The sequence below is a fragment of the Astatotilapia calliptera genome, chromosome 15 (assembly GCF_964374335.1).
Source record: "Astatotilapia calliptera chromosome 15, fAstCal68.1, whole genome shotgun sequence".
NCBI classification, from domain to species: Eukaryota; Metazoa; Chordata; class Actinopteri; order Cichliformes; family Cichlidae; genus Astatotilapia; species Astatotilapia calliptera.
In genome coordinates this window covers 30,751,120-30,771,349 of record NC_137436.1, presented here as the reverse complement: position 1 = coordinate 30,771,349, position 20,230 = coordinate 30,751,120, and the positions used below count along the sequence as shown (strand labels likewise).

At 37.9% G+C, this 20,230-nt stretch overlaps 1 protein-coding gene across 4 annotated transcripts in view; it reads left to right on the top strand.

Moving 5' to 3' along the window:
* fynb (FYN proto-oncogene, Src family tyrosine kinase b) overlaps window positions 1–20,230 on the top strand; it is a 100,300-nt gene that overhangs the window by 51,798 nt on the left and 28,272 nt on the right. For all 4 annotated transcript variants that reach the window (XM_026193790.2, XM_026193788.2, XM_026193789.2 and 1 more), the window contains one exon: window positions 3,951–4,207. In XM_026193790.2, the coding sequence (XP_026049575.1) occupies window positions 3,961–4,207 (247 nt within the window). In that variant the 5' untranslated portion in view covers window positions 3,951–3,960. The remainder of the gene's footprint in view (window positions 1–3,950; window positions 4,208–20,230) is intronic.

Genomic DNA, 20,230 nt, shown 5'->3' with positions numbered 1-20,230 from the left:
AAAGCTGAATTTGAGTGAACAAAATTCATTGCTGCGTGCAAAAAATGTATTTCAGTGTTTGCTATTATCCACACACACAATAGCAGCCCCTCTCGCTCAGTTTTTGCACTTGCGCTCGCTCGCAATGTGTCGCTCGCGCTCTCAACATTTCAGCCCGTGCGCGCTCAACTCGTTCTGTACACCGTTATATTTGTGCCACAAAACCAGCCAATCACAGACTTGGATGCAAAAAAAATCTGATTGGCTGTTTTCGTCTCCAACCAGCTCGAAATGACGAAATGCAATATCCCAGAATCCATTTCGTCCAAAACTCAAACGAGGCAGTGGCGGAGGAACACAGAGTGGCAGAGTTTGAAATATTACTCTTTGTGGGTCACAAAATAAACTTTTAAGATATTTTCATGCGAGAATGGTGCTGTGTAAACTTCTAATATCTGCTCGATTTATCAAGACATCACATATTTGCATAAGTGCTCTAAAGTTTTTGGAGATGCCTGTTACCCACCAGCTGACCGAATACCTGGACTGGCCATTGGGCATTTACCCGGCATTTGCCCGGTGGGCCAATGGTGATTTTTCATTTTTATGTTAGTTTGTTTGTTTTTGTAATGGTATAAACAATGAAAGGTGGTGGATTAGCCAGCTGGTAATAATCAACTCTGGGCTGGACCAATTACAATACATCCGTATTGAGGGGAAAAGACTTCAGCGAGAATAAAAAAGACACAAAGCTGGAGTTATTCTGTGTCTTAGCTGCCTCTTCTCTCCTCATTCTCCCTCCCTCTCCTGTTGCTACTTCAATCATGAAACTGATCAATGATCAGCTGATCGTCTCTCTTGTTTGTTTATCTCCCACTTTGCGCCAGAAACAGGAAACCAGCGGATGTTGCGCTAAACAACAACAGCAGCACGTTCAAAATTGATCAGCTGTTGTTAGAATTTATTTAAAATTAATTTCTAGTATCAGCTGATGTTTGCTGGAGCCACAGCTGTAAAGCTGGAAACATGAAGGTGATACAAATCATACATATATACCAACAAAACAGTGTACATCACTGTCACAACAGCGTTTGTTTTCGTTCAAAGGCTTTATGGTTTTTCCAATAATACCTGGTGGTGTAGTCGGTGATTTTTTTGTCAGTTCAGCCTTATATATTATGTTTAACCCGAGTTCCCACCCGGTCAGCTGGTGGGTAACAGGCATCTCCGAAAACGTTGGAGCACTTATGCAAATATGTGATGTCTTGATAAATCGAGCAGATATTTGAAGTTCACACAGCTACATTCTAACATGAAAATATCTTAAAAGTTTATTTTGTGTCCCAGAAAGAGTAATATTTCAAACTCCGCCACTCTGTGTTCCTCCGCCACTGCCTCGTTTGAGCTTTGGACGAAATGGATTCTGGGATATTGCATTTCGTCCTTTCGAGCTGATTGGAGACAAAAACAGCCAATCAGATTTTTTTGCATCCAAGTCTGTGATTGGCTGGTTTTGTGGCACAAATATAACGGTGTACAGAAAGAGTTGAGCGTGCACGGGCAGAAATGTTGAGAGCGTGAGCGACACATTGCGAGCGCAAATACAAAAACTGAGCGAGAGGGGCTGCTATTGTGCGTGTGTATATGGATAATAGCAAACACGGATATACATTTTTTGCATGCAGCAATAAATTTTGTTCACTCAAATTCAGCTTTTCTTCGCTCAAAATAAATTTCTCCTCAAAATGCAACACTTGCACCTGCAAACCTTTTTTACGTGCGCTCAGAATAGTGGCACAAAAATAACGCCATAAGTACGTGCCTGGTAGAGCATCTTAAGCAGAGGTTGTCCAACTGCAGGCTTCAAGGGCCCGTCTCCTGCAAGTTTTAGATGTGTTCTTGATCCAACACAGCTGATTTAAATAGCTAAATTACCTCCTTAACATGTCTTGAAGTTTTCTAGAGGCCTGGTAATGAACTAATCATTTGATTCAGGTGTGTTGACCCAGGGTGGTATCTAAAACCTGCAGGACACCAGTCCTTAAGGCCTCGAGTTGGGCATCCCTGATCTTAAGGAAAGAAAGTGAATTTTGTAATGTCCATTGTTCTAGAGCTCAGACAGTCACTTCACTGTCACTTTCAAGTCTCACGGATCAGTTTGGTCAGTTTTAACTTTTCATATCCATGAACAGTGATAGGTATAAACCTAACAGTAATCTGTCAGAATCCAACCCTCAGTGAGATACAAGACAGGCAGTATCAAAGCACCCTGGTATCTGAACAGCAGAAACAACAAAAGCATGAAAATAAGACTGACAGTGTAAACTTGTCCTGGGGTAGAATACCAGTGGAAAGGTCATTATCAGTTCAAAGTGAAAATGGTTCTTCCCCTAGGCAACATGAATGTGCTCAACAAGTTTTTTGACACTCTGTCTAAGCAGATGAGGAAAATTCACATCAAATCGGGTGTGAAGGTGATGCTGGGAGACACGTTGAAACTGCAAGAGATTATTCTCCTAGAAAAGTTAAATATCCTCAGCAGTTTTTCTTAGTCGTCGGCTATAATGGTTCATGATGTGGTTCTGTCTATCTGTGTCACAGTATCCTGTTTATCAGGGACATTATCGATTGATAGAAGACTCATATTCCTTCCTATGATCTGTGATCCACTTGCTGCTGTAGATCAGGGGTGGGGAACTCTAGAGCTCAAGGGCCCGGTGTCCTGCAGGTTTTAGATATCACCCTGGGTCAAATGATTAGTTCATTACCAGGCCTCTGGAGAACTTCAAGCCATGTTGAGGAGGCAATTTAGTCATTTGAATCAGCTGTGTTGGATCAAGGACACATCGAAAACCTGCAGGACACCGGCTCTCGAGGCCTGGAGTTCCCCACCCCTGCTGTAGATCATGGATCATGGGAAGAAGGAGGGGAATCCTACACTCCTTCTTTAATATTCTCTTTTCACAAGTGAATAAATTTAATTCTTTTCTGCAGTCACTGGAGGCAAAAGACAGAAGGAAACTAGGGTTTAAAAAGAAACAGGAAGTGAATATATATTTTCATGTAACAGGCCAGAGCTTAAGGCCTGATCAGGATTTTGTTTTCCAAGGAGAGACAAGATTTATTGCTCATTCTTTCTTATGTTCCATTCCAATAGTCTTATATTTATAGATTTTTTCCTTTAAGGAAACAATTAGATGTTTTTTATTTATTTATTTAGGAATATACTAAATTGGGTAAGAAGAGTGAGCTGCTTTCAATACTGACCAATCTTACTTGTAAGCTAGAGGCAGGGATGCATGAACTGAGATTTATAGGTACAGAAATCTTCGAGCACATGAAAGACAGGTGAAGATTGTTACTGACTTTGATTAGGAGGCTCTGTGATAAAACTAGCGTCCAATCGCCGACTCTCCATCCTCCTACAGCTATCCATTAAGATTGACGAGGTGACATTGACAGCATGGCTCTGTGCCTCCGCACCGTCAATGTGATAGGAGCTGTTTTTCTTCCTGGCCATAAAAGAGAAACACTGTTTGTGTGACTCATCCAGAGACCAAGCTGTATGTCAGGCTATGTAAAAAAAGGTCCCCATGTCTCAGACCAGAGTGCTAATCAGTGGAAGGATCTCAGCTGTAGAGAAAATGGTGTGAACTAAAACCTTTTAACAGAGCGATGGCTTCAGTTCTGTTTGTTGTGGAGTGTGGCTAAGCTCTGTTCTCCAGCTCATCCTATCGATCCACCCATCAGGTTGAAAGTATATAATTTTTATTTATTGCCTGAATTAAGGCTCTTGTAGCGTGTTTATTTCCCTTGCTCATTATTACATTTCATTCCTTATTACTTATATAATCAGTTGGATGGGTTTCTTTTGGTTAGCTGCAGTCATTTTGTTTTTAATGACCTGTCACTCCAGTCAACAGTTATTATCCAAACTCAAAAAATGCCTCTTGTTTCTGTGTCGTGAACAGATTATAGATAATGGGCTGTGTGCAATGCAAGGATAAGGAGGCAACCAAACTCACAGATGACCGAGACAACAGCATCTCCCAGGGAGCGGGCTACCGCTATGGGGCCGACCCCACGCCACAGCACTACCCCAACTTCGGGGTCACCGCCATCCCCAACTACAACAACTTCCATGCTCCTGTAGGACAGGGGATGACCGTCTTCGGGGGAGTCAGCACTTCCTCACACACGGGAACGCTGAGGACCCGGGGTGGAACAGGTAAAGGAATCACAATTTTTATTTCTGAATGTGAAAGTAATGAAAAGTGATTCAATATATATATATTAATTGCACAGTAATATACAGTATGCTTAGCATTTGCTGTAAGACCTGTCCTGATTAGGGTTTTTTTTCCCTGAGCTATAAACCCTGAGCACGTGCATGTTAGCTTCAGAAACGTAGATCCATTTGTTGAAGATCCCAGTGTAGGGAGACTAAGCAGTGCTGTCAAAATTCCCTTCTTTATACCTAATTTATATTGCCATCCTCATCTTGATGGGTTTTCCACTTTGGCTATGTTCACACTGCAGGTCTTAATGCTCAATTCCGATTTTTTGATCAAATCCGATTTTTTTGTCTCCTCGTTCACACTACAAATAAAATGCGACAGCAAACGCGCTCTAGTGTGAACGCTCAAAGCGGCCCGCATGCGCAAAAGAAGATGTCACACACAACGCGCTCTGTTTAGACCAAGAACAAACAGTATTGTTTGACTGATGGCCGTTAATATAAAGACTTCGGACTTTACGTTTCCCAATTTTTGCTTTAAGTTATTTTGTTATTTACATAATAATGTAAATAACCTAATAATGATCCTTATTGCTGTTTTAGAGAGGAGCGGTGCTTCAAAGGATAGCTGCAGATTTCTGTCAGAATCTGCAGATTATACAGTACAAATAAAATGTTTACGTTGTCTTCCCAACAGTTTCACTGACATCTACACTGGATGGCTAGGAAGCGTTCACGATGTCTTCTCGGGCGCTGATAATTGGCTTCAGTCTTGTGTCGGTGACGTAAAAGGCGGATTTAATGCGACTTGACCGTTCAAACAGCAGTCGCTTTCTAAAACATCGGATATGTATCGGATTCAGTACCACATACGAAAGTGACCCAGATCGGATTTGAAAATATCGGATTTGCGCCGTTCACACTGTCATAGCATGATCGGATATGGGTCGCATAGGGTCAAAAAAATCGGATTTGATGCGCTTTCGCCTGCAGTGTGAACGTAGCCTTTGTCACAGTACTAATGAATGTACCTGCACAGGCAGGCCAGCAGGGTACCTCGCATGTCTAAACAACTTTGACATGAAAGAGCGTTGGTACTTAAGGTTGATTTATCAATATCCAGAGCTTTACCAATTCAATTTAGTTCAATTCAATGTGATTATATTTACAAAGGGCTAAATCATAGCAACAGTCATTTCAAGGAGCTTTATATTGTAAGGTAAAGACTTTACAGTAATACAGAGAAAACTAGAAAAATTTGCATTTCCTGCGAAAATGCAGTGTGGATGCCTTAACAGCTGAAGATATCTGCTGAAAAAAGCTGAAAAAGTTGAAACAAAAAAAAAAAAAAAAAAAGACGCCCTGAGCAGGATTCGAACCTGGCCCTCCTGATCAAAGGGCAGCTATTTAGCTCACTGAGCCAAACACTTTCTCACAAAGAAAAAGTGGAGAGATTGACAATTGTGCTAGCAGAATTTGGGCAAAAAAAAGGGGTGAAAATTCTGCTGAAAAGAGTTCCATCAGCAGAATTTCTGCTGAAAAGAGGTGAATGAGCAGAATTCTGCTGAAAAGAGTTTTTTTCTGAAAACAGCAGAAAAAACTGAAAATTTTGCTGAAAAGAGTTGAATGAGCAGAATTCTGCTGAAAAGAGGTTTTTGCTGAAAAAGAGCTGATAAAGTTTGGATTTGTGCTGAAAAGGGGTTAAAAAAAACTGAAAATTTTGCTGAAAAGGGGTGAATAAAATGAAATTTGTGTTGAAAAGAGTTTAAAAAAAGTTTAACTGTTAAGTGAAAGAAATGTTGCCATAAGCTGGATTTGAACCCAGGCCTCCCAGTCTGAGAACGGATGCTTATCTCACCGAGGTAAAGCACAGCTTAGCCCGTCATGCAAAATCATTGACCACATTGATAATGTGTTCCATTCATTTCAATGGTCAAAAGTCATAACACACATCAGCAGAAATAGCAGAATTTTTTAAAGTTTAAACATAGCATTTCTGCTAAAACTTAGTATTTATACTAAATAATATTTTTTTCCTGCCAAATCATAGCATTTGTGCTGGAACACAGAAAGTTCCACCAAATCATACAATTTGTACTAAAACATTATTTATGATTTAGCAGAAACATTGGGACTTGGTAGAAATACTATGATTTACATGAAATACTTTGACTTAGCAGAAGTACTACAATATAGGAAAAAAGTACTAAAGCATAGCAGAAATTCTATCATTGAGCAGAATTACTAGGATTTAGAAGAAATACTAAGATTTGGCACAAACACTGATGTGGCTCAAGAACCTTTATTGTGCAGTTATACTATGATTTGGAAGAAATACTATACTTTGGCACAAATACTATGATTTGGAAGAAATACTATGTTTTAGCACAAATACTATGATTTGGCTCAAATACTATAACTATCCTCGGTCAGAAGGAGAGGCTGACATCCAGGGATTAGATTACCACAGGTGGAGTTTATTGCGGTCAGATGGATGGTACAGGGAGGTATGGCATACAGTAGGAGGATGTGGAGAGGTGATATGGTGTGGTTTCTATGATTAAGAACAGGGTATGCATTACAACATGCATACAGATTAAAGATTAAGAAAACTGGTAACAAATTCCTCCACTACAAATCAGTCTGATGCCACTTTTTACAGGGTTCCCGTTTACTAAGGCACTACCCAAAAGGCGCCACAAGAGGGCACTCCAACACAAGAGATGACCTATTTACACTGATGCACTTAGTAAACAGCCCCTACTTAGCCACTACATAATACAGTGATATTACAGTATACAAATTCACACGAATACTATGATTTGGCAGAAATACTATGACTGAGTAGTAATACTATAACATAACAGATTTCCTAAAAAAAACTATTAAATTGCAGTAATTCTATGACTTGGCAGAGATACTACATTTTAGCACAAATACTATAACAACGCAGAAATACTATGACTTAGTAGTAATACTATAACATAACAGTTCAATGTTCTTGCACAAATACCACAATATGGCAGAAATACTATGTTTTAGCACAAATACTGTGATTTGGTATAAATACTATGATTTGGCACACATACTATATTCCGCAGATACACTATAACATAACAGATATGCTACAACTTAGTAGTAATACTATAACATAACAGAATTATTATTTGGGCACAAATACCACGATTTGGCAAAAATACTATGATTGGGTACAAATACTATGAGTTGGCAATAATACTGCATTTTAACACAACTACTGAGATTTGATTGAAATACTATGATTTAGAAGAAATACTATTACTCCATACAAATACGATGCTTTGGGACAAATACTATGTTTTGGTTCTAATACTATGATGTGCAACAAATACTATGATTTGGCACAAGTACTATGATTTAGTACAAATACTATGATTTGGCAGAAATACTATGACTTAGTAGTAATACTATAACATAACAGATTTCCTAAAAAAAAACTATGAAATTGCATTAATTCTATGACTTGGCAGAGATACTACGTTTTAGCACAAATACTATAACAACGCAGAAATACTATGACTTAGTAGTAATACTATAACATAACAGTTCAATGTTCTTGCACAAATACCACAATATGGCAGAAATACTATGTTTTAGCAAAAATACTGTGATTTGGTGTAAATACTATGATTTGGCACACATATTATATTCCGCAGATACACTATAACATAACAGATATTCTACGACTTAGTAGTAATACTATAACATAACAGAATTATTAATTGGGCACAAATACCACGATTTGGCAAAAATACTATGATTGGGTACAAATACTATGATTTGGCAATAATACTGCATTTTAACACAACTACTGAGATTTGATTGAAATACTATGATTTAGAAGAAATACTATTACTCCATACAAATACGATGCTTTGGGACAAATACTATGTTTTGGTTCCAATACTATGATGTTCAACAAATACTATGATTTGGCACAAGTACTATGATTTAGTACAAATACTATGATTTGGCAGAAATACTATGCCTTAGTAGTAATACTATGACATAAAAGATATACTATGGTTTTGCAGACATACTATGATTTTGCACAAATACCATGATTTGGCACAAATGCTATGATTTAGCAGAAATACTATGATTGGGTACAAATACTATGATTTGGCAATAATACTGCGTTTTAACAACAACTACTGAGATTTGATTGAAATACTATGATTTAGAAGAAATACTATGACTCCATACAAATACGATGCTTTGGCACAAATACTGTGATTTGGCAGAAATACTATGACTTAGTAGTAATACTATAACATAACAGATTTCCTAAAAAAAACTATGAAATTGCAGTAATTCTATGACTTGGCAGAGATACTACGTTTTAGTACAAATACTATAACAATGCAGAAATACTATGACTTAGTAGTAATACTATAACATAACAGTTCAATGTTCTTGCACAAATACCACAATATGGCAGAAATACTATGTTTTACCACAAATACTGTGATTTGGTATAAATACTGCGATTTGGCACACATACTATGCCTTAGTAGTAATACTATAACATAAGAGATATACTATGGTTTTGCAGACATACTATGTTTTTGCACAAATACCATGATTTGGCACAAATGCTATGATTTAGCAGAAATACTATGATTGGGTATAAATACTATGATTGGGCAGAAGTACCATGTTTCAGTACAAATACTATGATTTGGCAGGAATACTCTGGTTTAGCAGAAATACTCTGATTTAGCAGAAGTACTATCTTTTGGTAGAAATTCCTGCTAAAAGGTACTATTTCTGCGTTTTATCAGAAATACTGTAATTTGGCATAAATACTATAATTTGGGATAAATACTATGATTTGGCACATATAATATATTCAGCACATATATTATAAAATAACAGAAATATTTGGCCCCAAAACCATGATTTTGCACAAATACCATGATTTTGCAAAAATACTATGAATTGGCAGAAATACTATGATTTAGCAGAAATACTATGATTTGGCAAAAGTACTTAGATGTAGTAGAAGTACTTTGCTTTAGCAGAAATACTATGATTGAGGAGTAATACCTAAACATAGGAGAAATACTGATACACAGACACACATACACAGAGAGTAAAGGGAACAGGAGCTGTGGAGAGTCTGGGCTTGGTATATGTAGGTCAGTTAAATTAGCTGCACCTGCTGTAGTCAGCCCTTACACACACAGAGACAGAGAGAGGTGTGAGTTTTCTTCAGTGTATTTCTGACATTCAGGATTCCCCTCGAACAAATGGCCATAATTCCCTAACCGTAGAGGCTAGAACGGTCATTCAGACATCGTTTTGTTCAGAAGAGATGGGGGAATCTTCAGGTCTTCATAATTCAGAGATAAAATATAAATTATTAAAGATATATGACTTGTAATACACTGTAACTGTGTAGAGGCGAAGCAAAAACTGCCTTACTTGCTCTCAAACAACCTTTGGTAACTCTAAATCTATATGGAGCATCAAAATCATTCTTTCACCGTAAGAAACAGCAGGCTTTGGTGAACAGTCATGGAAATTTTCAGGGCTCTGTGGAAATCCATCAAAAAGATATGACGAGAGAAAAAAGTGGTTCATTTCCAGAGATTGAAATCTGATGAAATCTGAGCGAGGGACAAATTTCCACCCCTCAATCAAGTCTAACTCATCTCAGAACGGTAATAGGTGAGAAAATAATTCTTGAATTGTGAGCATCAGGAGTGTCTGAAGATATATCGGGACAAGCCTCATGTCTTAACTTCGCTTCGTTAAGGAGATATGACAATTTGAAAATGCCTCTCATTAGAGAAATCCAGCGGTGATTTTGAACAAACTCTCCATTGAGTTTATATGGAGAGTTTTCTGACTTTGTGTTACTCTGAGGAGATTTGCAAAAAATCTATAAGTCCCACAACAATGATAGTGACATTTTCTGAAAGCCAGCAAAAATACCTACGTTTTGATGTATAATGTGTGGGGCTTGAGTGGAAATTGAGCGAGTAGCAAGAAGTTGTTTGGACATGAAGAGAAAATTCAAACAGTTTCACTGTCCCCTCTGAGTTAATTGCATAGCAACCATAGCAACGCATGTATTTTCTGAAAAATCACAATTTTGCAACTGAAAACTCAAAGAGGGATAAGATTAAAACGGTAGAAGATCTGAAAAAGCTGAATCATACAGGAATAGCCAAATCATTTGAGAACATTTTAAAGTTTGAATGAAGTTTCTAGGTGAAAGTATGAGGCAGTAGTTAAGTTTCAAAGACAAGAAAGTTTTAGCAGAATTGTGGAAGTTTCCCATTCATTTCAATGGGACAAATTAAAGGAAAAAAGTGTAATATTTTAAAAAGTATAATAGTAATAAACACCAAAAGTCATAGCCGGCATTAGCAGAAAGAGCAGAACAGTTTAGAGTTTGAACGGTGAAAATAGCACAAAAATTGTGGAAGTAGATCCACGGCAAAAAGTGTACGGAAACACCCGGAATAATAAAGAACTAGAAAAATTTGCATTTCCTGCGAAAATGCTGTGTGGATGCCTTAACGCTGAAGATGTCTGCTGAAAAAAGCTGAAAAAGTTGAAAAAACAAAACAAAAATCATTGCCCTGAGCAGGATTTGAACCTGGCCCTTCTGGTCTAAAGGCGGCGATTCACCTCACTGCACCAAACTCATTCACACAAAGAAGAGGTGGAGAGAGTGACAATTGTGGTGAAATTAGCAGAAGCTGCTTAGAATTGTGCTGATAAGAGGTGAAAAAGCTAAACATTTGGCAGAAAAGAGGTGAATCAGAAGAATTTCTGCTGAAAAGAGGCAAAGAAGCAAAAAGATGAGCTGAAAAGAGGTGTAGAAGCAGAAGTGCTTGCTGAAGATGGCTGTATGTGTAATGACACACTGGAGAGCAGTGACACACAAGAAAGCAGAGCGCATGCAAGCAGGGAACATGTGTAGCAACTGTCACAGGTAGGATTCAAACCTCTGCCACCGGGTCTCACGGCAGATGCCCTACCCTCTGAGCCAAATGAGTTCTGGTCACAAGCAAAGATATGATGAGAGGGACAATGTGCACTGTGGAGCAGAAGCTCAAATTAGCAGAAAAGAGGTGAAGAGGAAGAACTTTGTTGTGAAATGAGGTAAAGAAACTGAAATTTTTGCTTAAAACAAGTGAAAAAGCTGAACTCTGAAATCCTGCTAAAACAGCAGAAGAGGCTGATATTTTTCAGCTACTCATTGAGCCAAACTGGTTCTCACGTAACTGAAAAAAGGTGGAAAAGCTTACAATTCTAATGAAAACAGCAGAAGAGGCTGAGATTTGTGCTGATAAGAGGTGAAAATGCTGAACCAATCAGAGGTACTGCTTCTGTCTGCTTCATCAGGCTGTGTACTTGTATGTATTTCTGCCATAGACTGTTAACAAGAATCTGAGGTCCATATTAGAAAAGCTGCTAAAATCATAAAACTTTGCAGAATTGTAATAAATTATCAATATGAATTACCGGTCTGTGATAGTGTATAAATTTGTACTCAAAAACTAGGTGGGATAGAAGCATAATTCTTGCACTGGGTGAATCAGCGGACTTTGGTGTACTTTGACTGCGATTTACATAGCTCTTTGTATCTCTGTCGCGGAGATATGACGAGAGAAGAAATGGCTTAATTTTCGGAGTTTGAAAAATGAGAGGAGGACAGATTTCCACCCCTCAAACATGTTTTTGCAGAAACACTGTAATTTCGCTTAAATAGTATGAAATAGCAGTAATACTATGATTTGGCAGAAATACTACTTTTTAGCACAAATACTATTGTACAGAATGGTGTACGTCAGTTTAATGCTGGGTGGTGCTGCAATAGTAACTATCCTCGGTCAGAAGGAGAGGCTGACATCCAGGGATTAGATTACCACAGGTGGAGTTTATTGGCGGTCAGATGGATGGTACAGGGAGGCATGGCATACAGTAGGAGGATGTGGAGAGGTGATATGGTGTGGTTTCTATGATTAAGAAAACTGGCAACAAATTCCTCCACTACAAATCAGTCTGATACCACTTCTTACAGGGTTCACGTTTACTAAGGCACTACCCAAAAGGCGCCACAAGAGGGCACTCCAACACAAGAGATGACCTATTTACACTGTAAACACCCCCTACTTAGCCACTACATACTACAGTGATATTATAGTATACAAATTCACACAAATACTATGATTTGGCAGAAATACTATGACTTAGTAGTAATACTATAACATAACAGTTCAATGTTCTTGCACAAATACCACAATATGGCAGAAATACTATGTTTTAGCATAAATACTGTGATTTGGTATAAATACTACGATTTGGCACACATACTATATTCCGCAGATACACTATAACATAACAGATATTCTACGACTTAGTAGTAATACTATAACATAACAGAATTATTAATTGGGCACAAATACCACAATTTGGCAAAAATACTATGATTGGGTACAAATACTATGATTTGGCAATAATACTGCATTTTAACACAACTACTGAGATTTGATTGAAATACTATGATTTTGAAGAAATACTATTACTCCATACAAATACGATGCTTTGGGACAAATACTATGTTTTGGTTCCAATACTATGATGTGCAACAAATACTATGATTTGGCACAAGTACTATGATTTAGTACAAATACTATGATTTGGCAGAAATACTATGCCTTAGTAGTAATTCTATAACATAAGAGATATACTATGGTTTTGCAGACATACTATGTTTTTTCACAAATACCATGATTTGGAACAAATGCTATGATTTAGCAGAAATACTAAGATTGGGTACAAATACTATGATTTGGCAATAATACTGCGTTTTAACAACCACTACTGAGATTTGATTGAAATACTATGACTTAGAAGAAATACTATGACTCCATACAAATACGATGCTTTGGCACAAATACTATGATTTGGCAGAAATACTATGACTTAGTAGTAATACTATAACATAACAGATTTCCTAAAAAAAACTATGAAATTGCAGTAATTCTATGACTTGGCAGAGATACTACGTTTTAGTACAAATACTATAACAATGCAGAAATACTATGACTTAGTAGTAATACTATAACATAACAGTTCAATGTTCTTGCACAAATACCACAATATGGCAGAAATACTATGTTTTACCACAAATACTGTGATTTGGTATAAATACTGCGATTTGGCACACATACTATGATTTGGCAGAAATACTATGCCTTAGTAGTAATACTATAACATAAGAGATATACTATGGTTTTGCAGACATACTATGTTTTTGCACAAATACCATGATTTGGCACAAATGCTATGATTTAGCAGAAATACTATGATTGGGTATAAATACTATGATTTGGCACAAGTACTATGATTTAGTACAAATACTATGATTGGGCAGAAGTACCATGTTTCAGTACAAATACTATGATTTGGCAGGAATACTCTGGTTTAGCAGAAATACTCTGATTTAGCAGAAGTACTATCTTTTGGTAGAAATTCCTGCTAAAAGGTACTATTTCTGCGTTTTAGCAGAAATACTGTAATTTGGCATAAATACTATAATTTGGGATAAATACTATGATTTGGCACATATAATATATTCAGCACATATATTATAAAATAACAGAAATATTTGGCCCCAAAACCATGATTTTGCACAAATACCATGATTTTGCAAAAATACTATGAATTAGCAGAAATACTATGATTTAGCAGAAGTACTAAGATGTAGTAGAAGTACTTTGCTTTAGCAGAAATACTATGATTGAGGAGTAATACCTAAACATAGGAGAAATATTGATACACAGACACACATACACAGAGAGTAAAGGGAACAGGAGCTGTGGAGAGTCTGGGCTTGGTATATGAAGGTCAGTTAAATTAGCTGCACCTGCTGTAGTCAGCCCTTACACACACAGACACAGAGAGAGGTGTGAGTTTTCTTCAGTGTATTTCTGACATTCAGGATTCCCCTCGAACAAATGGCCATAATTTCCTAACCGTAGAGGCTAGAACGGTCATTCAGGCATCGTTTTATTCAGAAGAGATGGGGGAATCTTCAGGTCTTCATAGTTCAGAGATAAAACATAAATTATTAAAGATATATGACTTGTAATACACTGTAACTGAGTAGAGGCGAAGCAAAAACTGCCTTGACTTGCGCTCAAACAACCTTTGGTAACTCAAAATCTATATGGAGCATCAAAATCATTCTTTCACCGTAAGAAACAGCAGGCTTTGGTGAACAGTCATGGAAATTTTCAGGGCTCTGTGGAAATCCATCAAAAAGATATGACGAGAGAAAAAAGTGGTTCATTTCCAGAGATTGAAATCTGATGAAATCTGAGCGAGGGACAAATTTCCTACCCTCAAACAAGTCCAACTCATTTCAGAACGGTAATAGGTGAGAAAGAAATTCTTGAATTGTGAGCGTCAGGAGTGTCTGAACATATACGGGGACAAGCCTCATGTCTTAACTTCGCTTCGTTAAGGAGATATGACAATTTGAAAATGCCTCTCATTAGAGAAATCCAGCGGTGATTTTGAACAAACTCTCCATTGAGTTTATATGGAGAGTTTTCTGACTTTGTGTTACTCTGAGGAGATTTGCAAAAAATCTATAAGTCCCACAACAATGATAGTGACATTTTCTGAAAGCCAGCAAAAATACCTACGTTTTGATGTATAATGTGTGGGGCTTGAGTGGAAATTGAGCGAGTAGCAAGAAGTTGTTTGGACATGAAGAGAAAATTCAAACAGTTTCACTGTCCCCTCTGAGTTAATTGCATAGCAACCATAGCAACGCATGTATTTTCTGAAAAATCACAATTTTGCAACTGAAAACTCAAAGAGGGATAAGATTAAAACGGTAGAAGATCTGAAAAAGCTGAATCATACAGGAATAGCCAAATCATTTGAGAACATTTTAAAGTTTGAATGAAGTTTCTAGGTGAAAGTATGAGGCAGTAGTTAAGTTTCAAAGACAAGAAAGTTTTAGCAGAATTGTGGAAGTTTCCCATTCATTTCAATGGGACAAATTAAAGGAAAAAAGTGTAATATTTTAAAAAGTATAATAGTAATAAACACCAAAAGTCATAGCCGGCATTAGCAGAAAGAGCAGAACAGTTTAGAGTTTGAACGGTGAAAATAGCACAAAAATTGTGGAAGTAGATCCACGGCAAAAAGTGTACGGAAACACCCGGAATAATAAAGAATAAAGAGAAACAGGAACTCAATAGTGTGGATGCCTATTAAGGCATCCACACAATAAAGAGAAACAGGAACTCAATAGTGTGGATGCCTATGTCCAAGCACTGGCAACAATGGGAAGGAAAAACTCCTTTTTAACAGGAAGAAACCTCCTGTAGAACCAGGCTCAGGAAGGGACATCAATCAGCCGTAACCTGCTGGTGGTTGGGGTCGGGAGGCTGGGAAAAAAATAACAATAAGTGATGATTAAATGCAAGTGGTGTACAAGTGAGTGGCAAGTGCTGTGGCAAGTACACAGATGTATACATCTCCTGTTGCGCCTTGACTGTTTTTATCTGTGCTGTACCTACACCTTACCTTACCTACATTGTACCAGTGCCGTCCTTACACTACACCTGTGCTTTACCTATGCACAAAAGGTTTAGGTTCAGTTTTAAATTATAAATGAAGCCTTAGTTATTTCCTTTCATCTCCGTACAGTCATAAACCCTCCATTAATTACCAAATCTTTTATTAAAACATTTTTTCATGTGCTCTAAAACTTTGCCCTAAATTTGTGATTAAACACAGTGCTGGTATGCCAATTTACCCTGCAAAGGAAACTGACTGAAGTTTCTAGTATGTCTGTCGACAGGTATTAGTGTTGTTGTTGGATGCTGTAGTGTTCCAGCTAAGATCGTGGCAGAACATGACGGTGTTGTCGTAGGCTTCTGAGGACTCAAACACAGAGACAATAACCTTTTCATCTATCACAAGTTTATCACGGGTTACATCGTGGACAGCTGTGATCTTATTAGTTGCAAATTGGAAGGTCAACGCCAAACAAAGTCAGAGTTGAAGCTAATTGAACTTTTACAACAGTGAAGTATAAAATCCAACGGTGCTTCAGACTTTAGGATCCCAACAAATATGACTGCAATGTCTCTCTTCAGTTTTAAAAAGCATTTAGTTATATTTTATAAGTTATATTTTCTAAATTCTAAAAGCACATTAACAGGGAAGACAAAAAGTCGTCCCTTTCACTGTGGGTTGAAAACGCCTCCCTTGGCCACCATTATCTCCATGAATTGTGTCTTTTGAACTTCTTTGTATCATTAACATTAACAAGTGGGACAAAGAATACCACTTTCCCACTGCAATTCTGCCATGAGGATGCCAGACAATTCAAGTTCATTTGAAGCGTATCAAGACTTTGATGACTCTGCTCACAACAGCCAGTTTTGATCCCTGGACTTGGATGATAACAGAATGGGAAAACAAAGAGCAGAGCTTGCCTGTCACCACTGCTGTGATATAGGGCAAAAAAACCTTTATATTCAGCTTCTTTTGCAGATCTGCTCAGTGGCAAACAGATTAGACTGTGTTTGTAGTTGTTAGTTACCATTTGGGAATAGTGTGACATATAAAAAGAGCAACTCTCCCTTAGAAAATCACTGCAGAAGAGAAGCAGAAAACTGATCATATCCTTGTTCCATCTTTGCTTTCGCATCTGAGCAGTCCTGTCATGTGAAGTGTGAGGACAATGCTGCTGAGAGACAAATGGTATTTTGCAAACAAGCAACATAGAGGGAGTAAATAACAAATTTCTTGGAGAAAATACTCTTTATTGCTTGACAGAAGACGGGAAGGATTTCCATCACAGCCTGAAGTGTGAGTGTTAGTTCTTTTTGTTTCAGTCCCACACAATTAAGGTGCTGACTGGGCCTAGTAATAGTGTTGTGCTCACAGCCACCCACAGGCATACGCCTCCATATGCAAAAGCAAACTAAGAGGGGTTTCTCTTGCTGTTAAAGACTTCCCATAACATCCCAAAAACCTCGACAGTCCGACCCCAGCCCGGCCATGTCAGGAATGTCCGACTGGCATTAGCACCGGCCTTTGTGTGCCGGTTTCATTGTTTAGGTAGGGAATATTCCTACTCAGGATATCCTTTGTGTTTGATTGAGTCCAGGCTGCTATGCAGAGGAACTCTGCATTTCCACTCAACTTAGCAGAACACTCCCTGAAAGTGTGGATTATTTTTCTGCTCTGTATAATCCAAATCCACACGGTGGTAGAGAAGCAGAGAGGGGTTTAGCTCTTTAATTTTCTCCTGGTGGGAGAAATTTGGATGTAAGCCGGCCTTCCCTTTAAAGCCTTGTTATAACGCAGCTGCCTAGCTCATTCTCCTCAGCCCCAGTCAGCCCCTTCAGTGGAGCTGGTATCTGAAATCTTATTGATCAGTTGATCTTTTGCTGATGTCATTCTCCCCAAATGGAAACTTTCGGCTAGTACCATGGTCTTATGTAACTAATTGAGTGGCATCGCAACAGACAACTCTGATCGATAAACTAGTTTATAGTTGGCGCTCACCTCTGCTGACCTAATCGAACATTCAAACACCACAAACAGCTGTTCTGGCTTGAAGGTTTTGTTGATGTTGTTCGGTTGGAGAACTCGAGTGTTTCAATCAAACACTCTTTTTAAAGGTCTCCTCTCGCATCTGTGTTGGTTTTTCACATAAGTAACAGCAGGTCCTCTTTATCTGCAGTTCCATCACCCAGAGCGCCACAACAAGCCTCTTCATATCACTGCTGCCTCCTGACAAAGAATCCGTTTGATGAGACTCTGATGAGAAATTACTTGAATTATCAAGCCGGTGTAAGTGGACTCTAAAGAATTGCCTGTTCAGCTTTCATATGTCAAACACTCCACAGCATCAAACAGCTGCTGTCGTCTCAGACCTGAGACCTGTTACGAGGCGAGACAAATGGAGCGAAACTAAAATTGGATTTCCGAGCTGTTAAAAGATAATATTTGATTTGGGGTCTTATTTTCATAACTGGAGCCATCATTTGTTATTGATAATATCATTACAGTTACAGTTGATGAAATGGTGGAAGAAAGATGAGCATCCAGATAATCAGAGAAGTTTTTGTCTGTCGTTAAGATAAATTCCAGTTCAAAGACCAACTTTCTTGTTCAACTTTCAGGAGCTTTGCGTGCATGCGTATGGTAACGTATGGCTGTTTACATGTTCTTGTCTGTACTTTAACCTCCCATAAGAGGTATCTCCGTCATCGCAGTAGTTTTTTAATTGGCGAAAGACAATCATTCAAATAGCATTGAAAAATGGTCTGTTTGATATTATCTGTTTGTCAGTCTATCAGTATCAGTAATAGCCATTAAATTTAAAAAAAGAAGAAATAAGAAACACCCTTCAACTATGTTATGTGTGTTGACGTTGTATAGCTTGTCCACCAGAGGGCTTCCTTGTTGGTGGCATATGTGTTTGGAACAATAAAGAACTACACTTACCTTTATGTTTTATGTGTTTCAAGAAAAAAGAACATCCGCCAATATGTTGAAATTAATAAAATATCACGCTCTGTAAGTGACATTATATATATCCACTAAAAAGTCAGCAGAAAACAATTTTCTTTCTATAACTTACCAGAACTAGATTTTTGCTTTTTCTCTGCATATCTACGTGAAGTATGTTCACCTAATATTGAAAGAGGAAAACTTTCCATCAATGTATTTCCCAAAGTAGTTACCAACTTGCCATATTATGCCACTCGCATGTGTGTTCAACTGTGCTCCAGATGGTGCAATCGAGCTACAGCTACTTTTCTGTACAAATTATGGGGTTGTTTGTAAATTACCTCAAGTATCATTTTCTGCTTTATGTAATGTTAACCAAAAAATGGGTAAACTCAGCAAATATCAAAGCATTATATACCCACATTAATAGATGCAGAATGGGCTAATAGCAGCTAATGATATCAGCAGGTTAGGAGGAGGTAACTGTTTAATCTGTTTTATTTGTGGTAAAATGTTATAGAAAATACAAACACAGCTAGATTACAGATTCTGCCATGTAAAGCCTGTTATAAAAATGATGTTTCAACCTTTCAGATGTTACTGTTAACAACTTTAGATTTCGAAGTTGTATCTGTTATAAGTAACATTACAAATACAGTGTAAAGACAGAGTAAGGGTTTCACACTGTATTAATAAGTACTCATATTGTATAAGCAGGTTGTTTTGCTCTCACTTATCCAAGTCGTTGCATTCATTTGACTCAGTCCCAGTCAGTAGAATCGTTATTTGGACATTGAAAGCATTACATAACTGCTTTCGTTTCACACATTGCGAGGTTTTCCAGTTGAACTTTCCACAACACCTGCCTTGTTGTCAGGATTATTGCAGTTTGGTGTGACAAACAGAGAAGCAGAAAGGCATTCGAGATTTGTTCATAAAAGTCACTTTGTAATGGCTTTTGAAAGGGAAAACAACAACTTCTGCTCTATTTCAGCCAGCTTGATGTTTTCAGTCTTGTCTGTGTGGAGTCGTTGAGATAATGCTGGCATGGCTGAAAAGGTTTTGCAGGCCACTGGTCTTTATCTCGAGTTTTAGCCAGTCTGATGGGAGTCAGGCTGGATTGAAGTAAGTCCATATTCAAGCTTCTGTCACTGGACAATTCAATGTCAGACCTTTGGCTGCCCTGCTGCTACATTCACATTACTGTCAGCTTTATCTAATTGAAGTGGTGGATTTGCTTTAGGCAAGCAGGAGCTCTGGCTTGTAAGGTCAATTTTGAACTTTTGCCAACACTTTGAAACTATCTTGTAGCAGTTTTAGCAGTTCTGTGTGGGTTTTAGCTTCAATTAAAGGTAAGCAAAGATCACTCCATGTCACAATGTTGCCAGAATTTGACTGAGCCAGTGTCTAGACAAAATGCCTTTTTGATTGTTTCTTCTATTGCTTTTTTATTACTGTACCAGT